Source organism: Thamnophis sirtalis, unplaced genomic scaffold, assembly GCF_051295495.1.
Source record: "Thamnophis sirtalis isolate CommonGarterSnake01/CBP01778 unplaced genomic scaffold, rThaSir2_p1.2 scaffold_1, whole genome shotgun sequence".
NCBI lineage: Eukaryota > Metazoa > Chordata > Lepidosauria > Squamata > Natricidae > Thamnophis > Thamnophis sirtalis.
Genome location: NW_028261381.1, coordinates 164,193,539 through 164,210,709, shown reverse-complemented (window position 1 = coordinate 164,210,709; position 17,171 = coordinate 164,193,539). Strand labels below are relative to the sequence as shown.

At 45.6% G+C, this 17,171-nt stretch overlaps 1 protein-coding gene across 1 annotated transcript; it reads left to right on the top strand.

The window, feature by feature from the left end:
* The first annotated feature begins 3,720 nt into the window (after positions 1 to 3,720).
* On the top strand, positions 3,721 to 16,573 carry GIPC3 (GIPC PDZ domain containing family member 3). Its single transcript, XM_087701825.1, has 6 exons — positions 3,721 to 4,137; positions 5,944 to 6,129; positions 8,426 to 8,606; positions 12,893 to 13,005; positions 14,537 to 14,618; positions 16,422 to 16,573. The coding sequence occupies exons 1-6, from the start codon at positions 3,832 to 3,834 to the stop codon at positions 16,571 to 16,573; spliced, it is 1,020 nt and encodes a 339-aa protein (XP_087557951.1). The 5' UTR covers positions 3,721 to 3,831.
* Positions 16,574 to 17,171: the final 598 nt, after the last annotated feature.

The window sequence follows — 17,171 nt, the reverse complement described above, 5'->3', positions numbered from 1 at the left end:
TTATGTTTTCTATTGCATGTCTGGGAATTGCGCACATAGGTATCTTATCATTTAATTTATGTTGATATTTTTTCAAGACACGCAATAAAGCATTCCTTATTATAGGACTTTTGAAAGTCTTATCCACCTTCTTGTCGTATATCAAATAAGCATGCCAGCCGTATATCAAATCATGCCATTTTACATCATATTTTCATTTCACATTTCAGTCATCTTATTTTCTTTCCATGTTTTCCAGCTTAATTTTAATTTCTTCTTAATATATAAACAATATCTTTATTGCCTCCCCAAGTTAATCAAGTTTAACATATCATTTCAATCTATTATTCTTTTTTTACTCTCAATCATATATCCTCAAATCCAATTTTATATAGTAAACATTTAACTTAGTTAATTATCTACAATTAATAGTATTAATCTATTTCCCTCACATCATATTAGCTATGTACCATTGGTTATATTTACCACATTTCATTCTGTTCTACTAGTAAATCCTTTTCCTCCTTTCCTCCTTTCAACCATTTTCTCTTAGTCTCTCAGGAACTTCACTTCTCTTATATTCTCTTCTTTGCACCCATTCGCCAAGCCTTTTCTTTTTACACAGAAAAAAATCTTTATTGCCCAAGTGTGATTTGGACACAGAAGGAATTTATCTCCGGTGCATAAGCTTTCATCCTACATACAAGCAACGTGATAAATCATGATTATAATCATAAAATGCAACCATCATAAATCATAAGATGCAACACTCAGTGACAGTCATAGGATATTAAATAAGCAACACAAATACTTTGGAGGCATTTCCTCGCTCCTTTCCATTTTTATCAAATGTGTTGCTTTTGTTAAATCCATCCACTCACGCTTCGCATTTTAAATAAGGAGATAAAATAGCACAACATCGGACTATTAGTTCCCAAAGAACAAAGTTGTTGCCCACCACAACAACTGTAGAAGAGAACCGTGACCTGACTTCCTGAAGTCTTAAAAGTCCCAGACCAGTTTCTCTTGGTCCTAGTGGCCTGAGGTTGTAGCCGTTGACAATGAATCAGTAAATCAGTACAACACAAAACAACAATCCTTTATGCCCTCATCATGCCCATGAGGGTCTTTCCTCGATTCTACCCGAAGAAACTACATGGAGTGAATTTGAATTATCTACTTAGATTTCTGCCCAGTAACCAGCTCACCACTTCAAGAAAATATGGATGCTTTGTTGATTTCCTCGGAATATTTTCAAATTTGGCGCTAGCAAAACAACAAAGCAACACAAATCATAAGATACAAGCAACAAAGCTGTAGTCATGGGAAGCTAAGGAAATAGGTAATAGGAAAAATGAGGAGGATAATAGGTAATAAAGCCTTACTAGGCAGTTTGACATCCCAGGGCATAGACAGTGTGGTGGTAATTAGTTGTTTAGCGGAATGATAGCAGGGAGGGGGGACTGTCTTTGGGTCCGGTTGTTTGGCATGCAATGCCCTATAGCAGTGATGGCTAACCTTTTTGTTGTGGCATGCTGAAAGCATGCATGCACCCATAATGCAATGTGCATGAAACCCCCACCACATGCACTATCCCCGTGCATGTATGCACAACCCTCCCTCCCCCCCGCACATGTACACATACTTCCTCCTGCACATGTGCGCATGATAGCAATAGCAGTTATATACCGCTTCATAGGGCTTTCAGGCCTCTCTAAGCGGTTTACAGAGTCAGCATATCGCCCCCAACAATCAGGGTCCTCATTTTTCCCACCTCGGAAGGATGGAAGGCTGAGTCAACCCTGAGCCGGTGAGATTTGAACCGCCGAACTGCACTCAACTGAAGTAGCCTGCAGTGCTGCACTCTAACGCATGCACCCATCCCCCCCGTGCATGTGTGGCAGAAACCTGAAAACCCGTTGGCTGGCAGGTGGCGCGTACACATGTGCGGTGGAGCTGAGCTGGGGCGACGGCTCACCTGCCCGCAGAGAGGGCTCTGCATGCCACCTGTGGCACGCGTGCTATAGGTTCGCCATCACGGCCTTATAGCGTCGTCTTGAGGGAAGAAGTTGAAACGGAGCTTGCCAATTAGGTCATAAGTGTGACAGTTGTAAAGTGGGTCATCACACGAAGAACCTGATTTTATGACCTTTTTTGCAGTGGTTTTTAAGCAAATGTGGCAGTCGTTAAGAGAAGCCGTTATTGGCTATGGGGAATTTTGCTGAAAACTGGGAATAAATGCCAGTTTTCAGTTAAAACATTGCAAACCATGCTATAGTGACTGCAGGATGCGGCAAACGGCCATAAATGAGGGCCAGTTACCAAGTGCTCAAAATTAATCACATGACCATAGGAGGGGGTCCGGCATCAGAACTTTGGAACTGGGTCATAAGTAGCTTTTTTTAAGGGGAAGGGGTGTCTGTCTAATTTTAAATAGTCACTAAGCAACTGGTTGTAAGTCAAGGACTTCCTCTAATGGGAAAACAACATAGATATTTAACAGTGAATTTGAGAAAACCAGGCACAAATTGAAGTTTGAAGTTTATTGATATTTGTATGCCGCCCACTCCCTAGGGACTCTGGGCGGCTTACAGGAAAAAAAGGGAATATATGAAAGTTAAAATAGAAAATAGAAATTAAAATAGAAATACAACAGTTTAAAATACCACAACATACATACTACTTAAAATGGGGCTGGATGCTAATTCAACGGCCCCAGGCCTGCCTGAACAGCCAGGTCTTAGTGGCCTTACGGAAGGCTGGAAGAGTAGTGAGGGTCCGGATCTCAACGGGGAGATCATTCTATAAGGCCGGGGCAGCAACAGAGAAGGCCCTCCCCCGGGGGGTCGCCAGCCGACATTGACCGGCTGATGGTACCCGGAGGAGGCCCAATCTGTGTGATCTAATCGGTCTTCGGGAGGTAAATGGCAGGAGGCGGTCTCTCGGGTAACCAGGTCCTAAACCATGTAGGGCTTTAAAAGTAACGACCAGCACCTTGAAGCGTGTCCGGAGACCAATGGGGAACCAGTGCAGCTCGCGGAGGATAGGTGTAACATGGGTGTATCTAGGAACACCCATTATCGCTCGCGCAGCTGCATTCTGGACCAACTGCAGTCTTCGAGCACTCTTTAAGGGCAGCCCCATGTAGAGCGCATTACAGTAATCCAGTCTTGAGGTGACGAGGGTGTGAGTGACCATCCGAAGGGCCTCCCGGTCCAGATAGGGTCGCAACTGGTGCACCAGGCGACCCTGGGCAAAGGCCCCCCTGGTCACAGCCGACAAGTGATATTCTAGCGTCAGCTGCGGATCCAGGAGGACTCCCAAATTGCGAACCCTCTTTGAGGGGCGTATAATTTCACCCCCCAGGCTAAGAGATGGAATAGCTGGACCATCCTTGGGAGGGAGCATCAATAGCCACTCAGTCTTGTCGGGATGGAGTGCAAGCTTGTTCACTCCCATCCAGACAAATTGTTTTTCCATAAGTAAAAGAAGTGAGCAACCGGGCCTCATATGCTCCAGGTATACCAGCAAAACATCTGTATTCCCTAGAGAAACTGATAGCATCTGCAAACGCCCAGAGACAGAAATAGTTTTGCAAGTTCGTGTGCTTCAGGTTGTCAGATCGGGCATTATTTTCTCCTGCAGTTTCCTGCTTGTGTGTCTCCTGTGGTTGGGCAGTGGCATCATCGGGAACAGGTGCAACTCACCAAACTGGTCTACTGGAAGGTGGGAGATTGGGTTTCCCGGTAGCAGACCAGAGCTGGGATCGCCTTACAGCCTTGCTGTTCCACCTGCAACATCAATAATTTAATCCAGGCCATTGTCCCCTTTGTTCAAACACCTGGCATCTCAATGCTGCGGAAGTCTGGAAAGAAGGGCAAGAAAGACAACGCAGAGCAGCAGAAGGGGTCCCCCATGGAAAACGGTGTGGCCCAGGAGACTGGAGGCTCTCAGCCCTCTGCAGAAGCGGGAAGAGGTACTCCGAGCCAGAATGGCGCAGTTCCAAGACCACCCCAGCTGCCACCCCGGGTACGGCCTCGGCTCATCTTCCACACCCAGCTGGCCCACGGGAGCCCCACTGCCAAGATTGAGGGGTTCACCAATGTTAAGGAGCTCTATGCCAAAATTGCAGAGGTCTTCGACATCTCCTCAACAGAGGTAAGGATGGGGCTGTTCAGTGTGTTGGATGTATTTAAGGGCCAGAGCCGGGCTCTCAGCCTTTCAGCCAAGTGGGTGGCCTCGTGTTTGGCACCAAAGCATTAGGCAAGGAGGCCAGGCTCCAATGCCCATGATGGGTAGTTAGATGTTCGGTATGGCTGTACTGTACTCTACATTACTCTGTTACTGGGAGGGAGGGAGGGAGGGAGGGAGGGAGGGAGAAAGGAAAATGGGAAGAGAAAGGAAGGGGGAAAGAGGGTGAAGAAGGAATGAAGGAAGGGGGAGGAAGGAAGGAAAGGGGGTGGAAGGAGGGGAGGAAGGAAGAAAAGGGAGGAAGGAAGGAAGGGGGAGGAGAAAGAAAGGAAAGGGGAGGAAGGAAGGAGAGGAAGAAGGAAGGGGAAAGGAAGGAAGAGGAGGAAGAAGGGAGGAAAGGGGAGGGAGGAAGGAAGGAAGGAAAGGGGGAGGAAGGAGCACAGAACTGTGTACTGATGCAGCAAGCGTCCCATTAAGAATATACAGTAACAAGATAAAATATTCAGCATCTTGCCAGAAGAGAGAGGTATTTTTGTGTAGGTATTCTGAAAAATACCTCCAGCATCACACATAAGAAACAACAAGTGACCCAAGGGAAAAAGACCATGAGGATAACAGAACAGGAAGGGAAAACACAAAGGATTAATTCATCAGGTTCCAGCACCAAAGAGGCTTTGGGAATGAGAAGGCACGAAGGGGCAACTGAAGAGCTCTTCCTGTGTCTAGAAGCAGACTAAAAGCTGGGCTAGAAACGTTTGGGGCTATGAAAACTAAGGATAAAAGAAGACTAAAGAGTTAGGGAGTAATTTGAGCTGGAAAGCTCAGTTCCCACAAGGCTTACAGTCTATTGCAGGAGAGGATGGGAGATAGGGGGGACAGGAAACAAGCATTACTAGGGAAGAATAGTCTCAAATATAGATTCACAATGCTTTTCCAACCCAGTGTGAAGTTGCCTGTATAAACTCCATATTTTCCTCCCTATGTTAATCTTATCACTTCTGCTTCTAAATGTCAGGATTCCAAGTAACACCCCTAATGAAAGAAGACTCCGAGGCTTGGGTTTCCTCCAAGTTCTATTTTACTAGAGATGTCATATTGGCACATCTGGAAAACAAGAATGTGAAAGTTTCCAGGTTTTCCCCACCCAAATGAAAGTCCAAGCCTCTGCCCAGCACCCTCATGTCTGTCACATAATCCAATCAAACACTGGCCCAACTGGAGATGTCTCCCAGTCACAGCCCTCCCAGGTGCAGGGCAAGATGTCCTTGACTCTCTGAGGAAAGAACATTATTTTCACTATATAGCAATAGCAATAGCAGTTAGACTTATATACCGCTTCATAGGGCTTTCAGCCCTCTCTGAGCGGTTTACAGAGTCAGCCTATTGGCCCCAACAATCCGGGTCCTCATTTTACCCACCTCGGAAGGATGGAAGGCTGAGTCAACCCTGAGCCGGTGAGATTTGAACAGCCGAACTGCAGAACTGCAGTCAGCTGAAGTAGCCTGCAGTGCTGCACTCTAACCACTGCGCCACCTCGGCTCCTTCCCATACTCCATATAATCCCCTCCTCCCATTTTCCCACAGTAGAAAATGTGGCAGGCCGGAAGCCCCAATATAAAAGATGGCTCCCAGGTCTGACACTGAAAGCGACAGGCAAGGAGAGGGCTCCAAAATGCTTTCCACTCAGATTTCCCGACCTTTTGACTTCTTCCACAGAGACCTTTTCCCTATACAGTATATCTAAAATATAAATGCATTTGCACCTCCCTCCAGATCTTGTTCTGCACGTTGAACACCCACAAGGTAGATATGCAGAAACTGCTGGGTGGCCAGATTGGTTTGGAGGACTTCATTTTCGCTCACATCCGCGGTGATACGAAGGAGGTGGAGGTCACCAAAACAGAGGATGCTCTGGGACTTACTATCACAGATAACGGGGCTGGCTATGCTTTCATCAAGGTAGGTCTTTGGGAATAGGATAAAAGACTGACGTGCTGATTTATAATAGCCATGTTTCTACCTACAATAGAATGTGGTACAGTATATGCAGCACCTTGCTCAATAGTAGTAACTATGAGAGGGGTCTTGGAGTCCTAGTGGACAACCATTTAAATATGAGCCAGCCGTGTGCAGCAGCTGCCAAAAAAGCCAACATAGTTCTAGGCTGCATAAACAGAGGGATTGAATCAAGATCACGTGAAGTGTTGATACCACTTTATAATGCCTTGGTAAGGCCACATTTGGAATATACTGCATTCAGTTTTGGTCGCCACGATGTAGAAAAGATGTGGAAACTCTAGAAAGAGTGCAGAGAAGAGCAACAAAGATGATTAGGGGACTGGAGACTAAAATGTAAAGAATGGTTGTAGGATGGGTATGTCTAGTTTAATTAAAAGAAGGACTAGGAGTGACAAGATAGCAGTGTTCCAATGTGTCAGGGGCTGCCACAAAGAAGAGGGAGTCAAGCTATTCTCCAAAGCACCTGAAGGCAGGACAAGAAGCAATGGGTGGAAACTAATCAAGGAGAGAAGCAACTTAGAACTAAGGAGAAATTTCAGGATAGTTAGAACAATTAATCAGTGGAACAACTTGCCTCTGGAGGTTGTGAATGCTCCAACACTGTAAGTTTTAAAGAAGAGATTGTATAACCATTTATCTGAAGTGGCATAGGGTTTCCTGCCTAAGCAGGGGGTTGGACTAGAAGACCTCCAAGGTCCCTTCCAACTCTGTTATTCTGTATTCTACCTTGCAGATATCTCACTCATAAGCCAGCCTCTTGAGTTGCATATGAAAGCTTTGCATAATAGAGTCATTGACTGAGATGGGCGGCCATAGAAATTGAATAAATATAGACTGTAATACAACAAATAAACGATAACATGGCCTCATTATTAGCTGGCTTGTGGCATTTGGGACCAGTTGAAGGGTCTGGGCCAGCGTTTCTCAATGTTGGCAAGGAGGAAGGCTAACCGATACATGCAACATGAGGCAATTTTTATGGGGACTGGATAAATTAGACAAGATGGACAGCTCATAAATCTAGTAAATAAATTATTCCAGAGGATTCACCATGTCAAAAATAGATTATGCCAATCTCCCTTTCACTGGGACTCTCCAAATATATCAGACTCTGAATGTGAGAATTCCTACTCAGCATGATTTTTGTAGTCTGAAATGCTGAGAAGGCACCAGGTTAGGGAAATTGGGTTAAGCTGAGAGAAAGCTAGAGAGTGTGGTCAAGGTCATCTAAATTTGAATCCCAGTTTATCACATTGCAACCAATTGATTGTTACCAGTTGCGAGGAGGTCTCTGTGAATTCTGGGAATTGAAGTCCACTCATCTTCAAGTTGACAAAAACTGGTTGACATTTTCAACATTCATATTGCATGATATTTCTTAATGTTCCACAGCCCATGTGCACGTCACATCAATAAGTAGCGTAGAGACAAAATTTCAGCCCTCCCATTTTGCATGATTCACTAAAATCTTCTTTTCTCCACTAACAAACTGTGAATATGAAAGAATAATTTTCTAGAAAGAGTGAAGGGAAAGAAAGAAAGAAAGAAAGAAAGAAAGAAAGAAAGAAAGAAAGAAAGAAAGAAAGAAAGAAGAGAGAGAGAGAAGACGGAAGGGAGGGGGAGAGAGAGACAAAGAAAAGAAAGAAAGAAAGAAAGAAAGAGAAGGGAGGGGGAGAAAGAAAGAAGAAAAGAAAGAAAAGAAAGACAGAAAGAAAGAGAAGAGAGAGAGGAAGGAAAGGAGAGAAAGCGAGAGAGAAAGGAAGAGAGAAAGAAAGAAAGAAAGAAAGAAAGGAAGGAAGGAAGGAAGGAAGGAAGGCATGGGATCAACTACAGCAGCAAATAATGTGGCTTCCAAACAATTCCAAATGCATGGGAAATGGGAAGGAAATTCTTGCATTGCTGCAGGAAACACAATTATTACACCCGTTCCTCATTATTTCTTAATAGTTTCTCATTCAAATACCATGCAGGCCCAAATATTCTTACAGAGATCTCCTCAATGTACAGTTTTAAAAAAAAATCAAGATGGCAGCGACAATGGCACAATCAAAGCTTTGCCTGTTTAAAAAAATAGGTGCAGCTTTGATTGTGCTGCTCAGCTGCCATTTTGACATTTTTACCCTGAGGAAAATGGCTACTCCTGCCTCACTTTTCAAGGTCAGCCAAGGTCATTAGGCCATAGATAGGATTATTCTCATTCTAAACTTTTCCTTTTTTCCACTTCCCCATTTGATAGCGTATTAAGGAAGGTAGCATTATGAACCGCATTCCAACGGTCTCTGTTGGGGACAGCATTGAAGCCATTAACGACCAAACCATTGTCGGATGCCGCCACTACGAAGTTGCCAAGATGTTGCGCGAGATGCCCCAGGCACAGCCATTTACTTTGCGCTTGGTGCAACCTAAACGAGCTTTTGGTAAGTGGATATTTGAGCACTGAAGAGAGGCTGCACCACAGAGTCCCACCATAGGCCTAGCACCACAGCCCAGCATCACTGAGGAGCAGCCAGTCGGTCACTTTAAAGTGCCCGTCAATATTTTTTGAGCTAGCAAAAATAAATGCATAAAATATTGTTTTTCTCCCCTGATGGTCAAGGTCTTTTCTGAGCTTCCGGTTTCCAGTGTGTACATGCACACTGCTTACCTAGTCTTCCAGTTTCTGATGCACATGCGGGCATGAAGTCTAGCTGGCCGGCACGCATGTGCCCGCCGGAAACTGGAAGCTCAGCTTCCCAGTGCATGCATGTGTGCCAGGGAGCTGCTCTTCTGGTTTCCGGTACTCCTGCATGCACAAAGACGGCGAGTGTTCCCGGAGAGATGGCTCTGCAGGCCACTTCCGTCACATGTGCCATAGGTGGCATCACGGCTATAGCCCATCCTCAACAGTGAAAACAAGGGACAGGGTCTTCTCTATAGTGGCACCATGATTATGAAAAGCTCCCCCAAAGAGTTGACGCTTGCATGGTTTGTTTAATTATTTGAGGCAGGAAATATCTTTTTGTTTTTTGCTTTAGTCTTCATTTTATTTGCTGCTTTGATTTTTGTTGTTCGGGATTATTTTCTCCTTTATTTGTGTGTTCTTTCAAGCTTTGGATTTCCTTAAAGTTGTTTAACTGCTCTAGATTATGTTATAAAAATCCAGTTTTGGTTAAAGCCACTCCTGATTTTTCTCTCTTCATTTTCCCTGGTTTTCATTTCTTCCTCCCTTTCTCTTCCCATTATTTAGTTAGTTAGTTTGTCACTCATATACAAGATAACAGGAATAAGAATAAACATAAATAAGAACACAGAAAATGGGTCCAAATAAATGGGGATATCATCAGGAAGTCAGATCAAGAGCAGAAAATCATCCTTCTTGCAGTTTGGAAAGCAGGTTGCTATCTGATGGAAATTCTAATATTATCAGCTCCCCAAGGAGCTTGATCTTTCCTAAGGAGCAGCTGATGTATACTGTAATCTTACGGAAATAATAATAAGCAGAACTGTTTGCCATTTTGAAAGAATGTCATGAATGAGAAAAGATTGCATACCAGCTATTTTAACAAGCATTGTAAGAGCCAGGCAGTTTATTTAATTCTGCTTTGGTTAAAAATATGGCTTAAGATCGCAGACTGATTCTAGATTGCGACAAGCAAAAAACCAACAACGACCCTCTTGTTTTCATTTCAAATTTAGGCTCCTAAAATGGAAAGAGGCTGGCATGGGAATCTGGGGTCCCCGAATGTGGGCATATAACCGCTTCCAGGAGTCATAGCCAACATGGTCCATAGCGTAGGGTGCTCAGAGCTGTATGGTTAGAAGTTCTCCATTTCTGTAAGGGAATTGTGTACAGGCAGTCCTTGACTGAAAACTGTTTGTTTAGTGTCTGTTTGAAGTTACAGCAACACTGAATAAAGTGACTTATATGATTGGTTTTCACAGCCACAACTGTTACAGGATCCTCAGGATCATGGGATAGAAAATTCAGGCATTAGGCAACTGGCATGTATTTATAACAGTTGCACTGTCCTGGGATCACGTGATCACCAGTGGTGGGATTCAAATTTTTTTTACTACTGGTTCTGTCGGCATGTCTTGATGGACATGGCATGGCTTGGTGGGCATGGCAGGGGAAGGTTACTGCAAAATCCCCATTCCCTCTCAATCAGCTGGGACTTGGGAGGCAGAGAATAGATGGGGGCAGGGCCAGTCAGAGGTGATATTTACCGGTTCTCCGATATCTCATAGGATGTAAGCGGTTACAAGTAAAGCAGCTGTTTGAAATTGACTGATGATGAGTTTGTCAATGCTAGTGATGTTTAAGACATGCTCCAGATGTTTTGGGATGGCACCCAAGGTGCCTGTTGAAAGAAATGTCCTTGTGGGTTCGGCTCCAAGTGGGGAAAAAGACACTGGAGACATGGAGGCTGCTTGGAAAGATGGTTTTAATGGTGGACAGGACCACATGGCTTGAGTCCTGAACAGAAAAGGGGATCACATGCTTCAATGTTGGTGGAGAAGAAGAGAAGGGTCGAGGGAGGGGCTTGCAGGGCCTTTTATAATCTGTTCGGCCCCACCTCTCTGTTTCCTGTTCCTGTGTAAGAAATGTATTCTGATTGCTTGTCAGACTCCCATGATGCCACAGGGGCAACTCTCTAGGCTGTGTCTTGAATCCAGGTTTGGTTGAGTTCTCAGATGCCATGTGGTGAGTTGGGTAAAGGCTAATCATGCCTTATCACCCTGAAGCTGAAGGGGAGAACTCTTTATTATTTAAAGGGACTGGCTTGGGCATCTTAATGACCCATTGACAAAGGGGGATGGGCAGGCAGCTGCAGGGAGCTATTCTGTCTTTAAAACATGTTTCTCCCTTTTCACATCCAGGGAAATGTAATATTCTGCCTTTTCACTATTTCCTAGGATGTTTCATTTTTCTGGGAGAGGGCTGGTTGATAACTTTCTACATGCCTTTCAATATTGATTCTATTTTTGCTTTCTTTTGCCACAGTCGTTTTATTCGCCAGTCTTTGAATTTTATTATTTTCTCCAGGTTTTTTTTTCTTTTCTATTCTGCTATCTTTAGGTACTGCCACATTCACTATTCAGATTGTTTTGTCTTTTTTTACCAACAATTGTTAAGTCTGGAGTATTATGTTGCAGAGGCTTGTCTATTTGAATTCTAGAGCTTCTTTTCTATTACTTTGTCCATGTTGTGGTCCCACCTTATCATCAGCATCAGCATCAGCATCAGCATCAGCATCAGCATCAGCATCAGCATCAGCATCAGCATCTCCTCCTCCTCCTCCTCCTCCTCCTCCTCCTCCTCCTCCTCCTCCTCCTCCTCCTCCTCCTCCATCATTTCCTATCTTCAGTCATTAATTCAATTTGACCCAATAATCCTACCGTTTGAACTTTTGTGTAAGGGCTTGAGAACTGCCTGTGCCTGTCATTCTAATTTCTCGATCCTTGATATGGTTCTGTGCCTTACCTATTTTAATTTTTTAAGGATGTGTTTAATTTTAAAAAAATTAAAGGGGAGATAACCATTTTAGCAAAGTGTTACCCTAAAACATACGTGTATGATAGCATCAGGGACACGGTGGCTCAGTGGCTAAGATGCTGAGCTTGTCGATCAGAAACATTCGGCAGTTTGGCGGTTTGAATCCCTAGCTCCATATAACAGAGTGAGCTCCCATTACTTGTCCCAGCTTCTGCCATCCTAGCAGTTTGAAAGGATGCAAAAATGCAAGTAGAAAAAATAGTAACCACCTCTGGTGGGAAGGCAACAGTGTTCCGTGCGCCTTTGGCATTTACTCATGCCGGCCCCATGACCACTGAGACGTCTTCAGACAGCACTGGCTCTTTGGCTTTGAAATGGAGATGAGTATCACCCCCTAGAGTCGGGAACAATTAGCACATATGTGCGAGGGGAACCTTTACCTTATGACAGCATCACCTCACTGATCTCAGAAGTCTTCTTAGCAAATACCATGTGGATGGCTGCATTCCATAGCTGGCTTTTTGTGGGTGTCTATATAACATGGTCCCCAAATTCCAGATATAGCCTGTGGCCCAAAGGAATGCCATTCCTCTCCTAGTAGATGCCTTACAATGTGTAATAATCAACTGCCTCTAGTCTTCAAGCCATTTTTTTATTCCATCCCCATCTTCACTTTTACACAGTTGTTTATGAACTTCAAGGGGATCTAGCAAAAAAAAAAAAGTGAATTCTGCAACTTTTTCATTCTGCTGAAGAGTATTGTTCTGCTCAGACATCTTCTGTTATGTCCACTGTTTGTCAGGGTTCCAAGTAACACCCCCACCGAAAGAAAAATCTGAAGCTTGAGTTTCCTTAAAGTTCCATTTTATTAGAGATATCGTATTGACACCTCTGGGAAAACCCAAATCTGAAAGTTTCCAGAAAGTTCAAGTCCCTGCCCAGCACCCACATGTCCATCACATGCTCCAATCAGGCCTTGTCCTAACTGGAGATGCCTCCCAGTCACACCACTCGAGGTGCAGGGCAAGATGTCCTTGACTCTCGGAGAAAAGAATTTTATTTAGACTACATATTTCTCATACTCCATATACTCCCCCACATTCCATTTTCCCACAGTAGAAAATGTGGCAGGCCTGAAGGCCCAATGTAAAAGATGACTTCCAGGCCTGACACTGTCTTTGACCCAGATGTTGAGTCCTTGGTCTTCTTTTCTCCTCCCCTCTGTAGATATGATCAGCCAGAGAACACGAAGCAGCAAGAGCTCAAGTGAGGAGAAAATAGGCAGCGGAAGGGAGACTCTACGGCTGCGTGCAACGGGCACTGCCACCGTAGAGCAGGCAGTGAGTATGCTCTGGGACAGGGATCCGATTAACCAGATGCCCATATTCTCGTAGTACTGTACCAGTGGTGGGTTCCGGATCCCATTCCAACCGGTACAGTTGGAACGGGCCCAGCATCGCCCACATGGATGCGCGCAGCATGCACATGCGTTGTAGCTGCCAGCGATGATTCCGCCTCTGCGATGCTCCAGCTGCTCGTCGGAGCATCGCGCAGGCGCTGTACACGCCACGCATGTGTGCGGAAGCTCCAAAGGTTTTAAAGGACAGGTAAAGAGCTCGGGTGGGTGGGTGGGCCCTCCGGAGCACCATACCAGAATGGTACCCAGTGCTCCAGGCAGGCTCCGCTACGCCTGTACCGGGGCGTACTGCCTGCAACCCACCACTGTACTGTACATAAGAAACTTGGGGGCTAATTGGAAATGAGTTAATTGCCTCAGGGCTAACCTTAGGAAAATGCCTAAGCCCGGTTGCTGGGTGGGCGTGGTCATGATGGGCATGACTTAGTCGGCCTCCTGCATTGGGGGGGGGCATTTTCACCCGCCTGAGGCTCCGGAGGCTTCCTTGAGCCTCCAGGAGGGCGAAAAAGACATTCCTTGGGCTCTGGAGCCCCTCCGGAGGCCGGAAATTCTGGGAGACCCGTTTTTATTCCTCCTCGAGCCTCTGTGCAGGCCCTGTACTTACCTGGCATCCACAACAGGCTGCGTGGGGATTCCTGGGAGGGGTGGAGTGGGTGGGGCGGGTGGGGCGGGTGGGGCCAGCAAGGGGTGGTTCTCTGAACTGGGCGGATTCTTAGCTAGAGCTTCTCCCGAACCTGTGAGGTGCTGCAGCAGCCCACCCCACCGATAAAAGGGCGAACGTGCCTGACTAAACCGCGGTGACGAAACCGCGAGTTCTAAAGCATTCCGACAAATGAGCGCTGAATCGTGCCGACAACAGCGCGGCGACAGAAGCGCACTGTAAAACTAAACCTAACCCTAAACGTAACGCTAACTCTAACCCTAAACCTAACCCTAAACCTAACCCTAAACCTAATCCTAAACCTAACCCTAACCCTAACCCTAACCCTAACCCTAAACCTAACCCTAAACCTAACCCTTACCTTAAGTTAAATCGGCTTTCTGTCGACGCACTGTTGTAAAGTGCCCTTCTGTCTCTGCGCTGTTGTCTCTGCGCTGTTGTTGCCGCGTTGATGATATCGCGGTTTTAGCAATGCGGTTTTGTCGGCATGCTTTTATCGTGCGCACTTTTGTCGGGTCACGGCCCACCCCTGCTCTGAAGGGTCATGAGAAGGCACCAAATTTCATTGCTTCTGAAGCTTCGGTGCAGCCCAATGTTTCTCATCCTTGGTGGTTTGAAGATATGTGGACTTCATCTCCCAACATTCCCAGACCATCCTGGTGGTGTCAGGGGAATTCTGGGAATTGAAGTCCACACGTCTGAAAGCTGCCAAGGTTGAGAAGCACTACAAGGCGTTCCTATCAACGCTGGCAGTTCAGTTCCATTTGATCTCCTTCCTTCCTTCTGTTCACAGCCAAGTGAGTTTGAGGAGGAAGCTGCTGAAAAAATGGACGACTTATTGGAAAGCTACATGGGCATCCGTGACCTCGAATTGGGTGAGTAGGGAGTTGGTTGAAAAAAAATATATGATTCCTTTCACCTTGTCGTCACTACTGCCTGGATGGGACCTCCAGATTAGGAGCCAGCCCACCCTCAGATTCTGGATTTGGGGAATTATATTGTAGAATAGTGTTTCTCAACCTTGGCAACTTTAAGATGTACGGACTTCAACTCCCAGAATTCTGTAGCCAGCTGGCTAGGGAATTCTGGGAGTTGAAGTCCGCCACATCTTAAAGTTGCCAAGGTTGAAAAACACGGCTCTAGAGAAGGGTGATGAATCCGGATGGCTATTGATCAAAATGGATTTTCAGCTTGATACAGCAAGACAATCCATACATGGTTTCATGTGAAATGAAGGTAACAATTATAGAGAGATAAAGAGAACTGTCCTAGAACAGGGTTCTTTAGGTTTTGATGGACCTTCCCTTAATTTTGTCTAAAAAAACGATACCAGAAGTAGACAATGTGGCACCCTTGGATACCCATGTGCTTCCCATCTCCTCCATTGAATTTAAGGAGATGGAACTGGTGGATCATCCACCAGATTGGTATCTGTTAGGCTTCTTGATTAAATTAAAAATTAAACAAGGATCCTGACTAATTATTGAATTAGCTGGGTAGCGAGCATCAGTGGTGGCATTAAAAAAAAAATTACTACCAGTTCTGTAGGCATGGCTTGGTGGAGGTGACGTGGCTTGGTGGGCGTGGCAGGGGAAGGATACTGCAAAATCCGCATTCCCTCCCCACTCCTGGGGGAAGGTTACTGCAAAATCCCCATTCTCCCCAACCCACTAACCTGCTTTCCAGCTCCGTTCTTCTGTTCAGGGCAACAAAAGAAGGGGCAGGGCCAGCCTGTTTGCCGGTTCTCCAAACTACTCAAAATGTCTGCTACCGGTTCTCCAGAACCTGTCAGAACTGGCTGAATACCACCACCAGCGCGCATGCTATAAACCTTCATATTTATTTGAAGGAGTGCCTGTGGGGTCTTGTTGAGATGTTGAACAACATTTTAGAGTACACTTTGTCTTCAGTTGTGTGTCCCACTACAAGCCAAGCCCTTCATGGGGCTGCGCTCTACATGGGGCTGCCCCTGAAAAGTGTTCAGAGAGTACAACTGGTCCAGAATGCAGTCGCGCGAGCGATATTGGGTGTACCTAGATACACCCATGTTACACCCATCCTCCGCGAGCTGCATTGGCTCCCAATCAGTCTCCGAACGCGCTTCAAGGTGCTGGTCATTACCTTTAAAGCCCTGTATGGCTTAGGTCCTGGATAACTACAGAACCGTCTTCTGCCACATACCTCCCAGCGACCTATACGATCTCACAGAGTGGGCCTTCTCCGAGTGCCGTCAACTAGACAATGTCATTTGGCGGCGCCTCGGGCGAGAGCCTTCTCTGTAGCTGCTCCAGCCCTATGGAACGATCTACCCCCAGAGATCCGGACCCTCCCCACTCTCGTAGCCTTCAAAAAGTCTATTAAGACCTGGCTTTCCCGGCAGGCCTGGGGATGTTGACCTCTTGAATGAGATCCAGCCCTACTACGGTTGAGTGTGTTGTGTTTTTAACCTTCTTTGTTGTCTTAAGTTTTAAATTTTTTAGTACTTTTTAAATTGTCTTTTATGTAAACCGCCTGGAGTCCTTCGGTATTGGGTGGCATATAAGTTTATTTAACTTCAACTTCAACTTCCCAGCAGCCTTTTTATGAATGTACCCAGAACACGTCCGAATATGTCTTTGCTCCAAATGATGTTTTATCCCACTGCTCTTGAGTCCTAACCTCTGGCTCATTTCCCACAGCCTCTAGCATGGTGGAGATCACCAAAGAATGCCAGAGCCTTGAAGACTTTGCTCGTGGACTGGATTTGCTCCTGGGTGAATTTGCCTTTCCAGAAGATTTTGTTTCAGAGGTTTGGACTGCAGTTTGCAAGAGCAGGGAAATCTCTGAGTAGTTTCAGGAGATGGGCTGGGCAATGAAGGCTCTTTCTTGTCTTTGCCACCCCCACTCACCCTTTTCTTTTTTCCCCTCTACTCTGCAATTGTCCGTATCTTGCACGCACTGACATCCACATCTGGGATTTCCTTCCAGAATGATCACCCATGACTCCAGGATGACACCTATGCAAAATTTCCAGGGGGGGGGTGTGACAGACAGTAGCACCAATGAGCACATGCTCTCCTATTGGGGTGGAAGGAACTTACCTGTATGGAAGGAACAGAGAGTTATTTGGGTGATTACTCCTAGTTAGCATCTATATGGGATCTTCTTCCAGTAGTATTCCAAAATACAATTGCCACCCTGTAGGTCCACATTAACAGGCCAGGGTGGTATCTTCCAGATGTTTAAGTTATGCTCATCATAATTGCAGAATAGATAGGAGAATGCTACGAGAGTCGCTGCTTCTTGGTAACCCATCACACTGCAATTTCGGGCTTCTGTTAAACGTGGGTGTTTTTATTTAAACCGATTTGTAACTGGAAAGGACTTGAACCATCATTCTTCACAGTGGTTTCTGCAGGGCATAGTGAAGTAAGTCAAGAGGACAGCCA

Coding starts and splice junctions, on each gene's coding strand:
- GIPC3 (XM_087701825.1), top strand. CDS start 3,832: ATGCTGCGGAAGTCTGGAAAGAAGGGCAAGAAAGACAACGCAGAGCAG. Junction 13,006..14,536: donor CTGCCACCGTAGAGCAGGCA/GTGAGTATGCTC, acceptor TTCTGTTCACAG/CCAAGTGAGTTTGAGGAGGA. Junction 14,619..16,421: donor CATCCGTGACCTCGAATTGG/GTGAGTAGGGAG, acceptor CATTTCCCACAG/CCTCTAGCATGGTGGAGATC.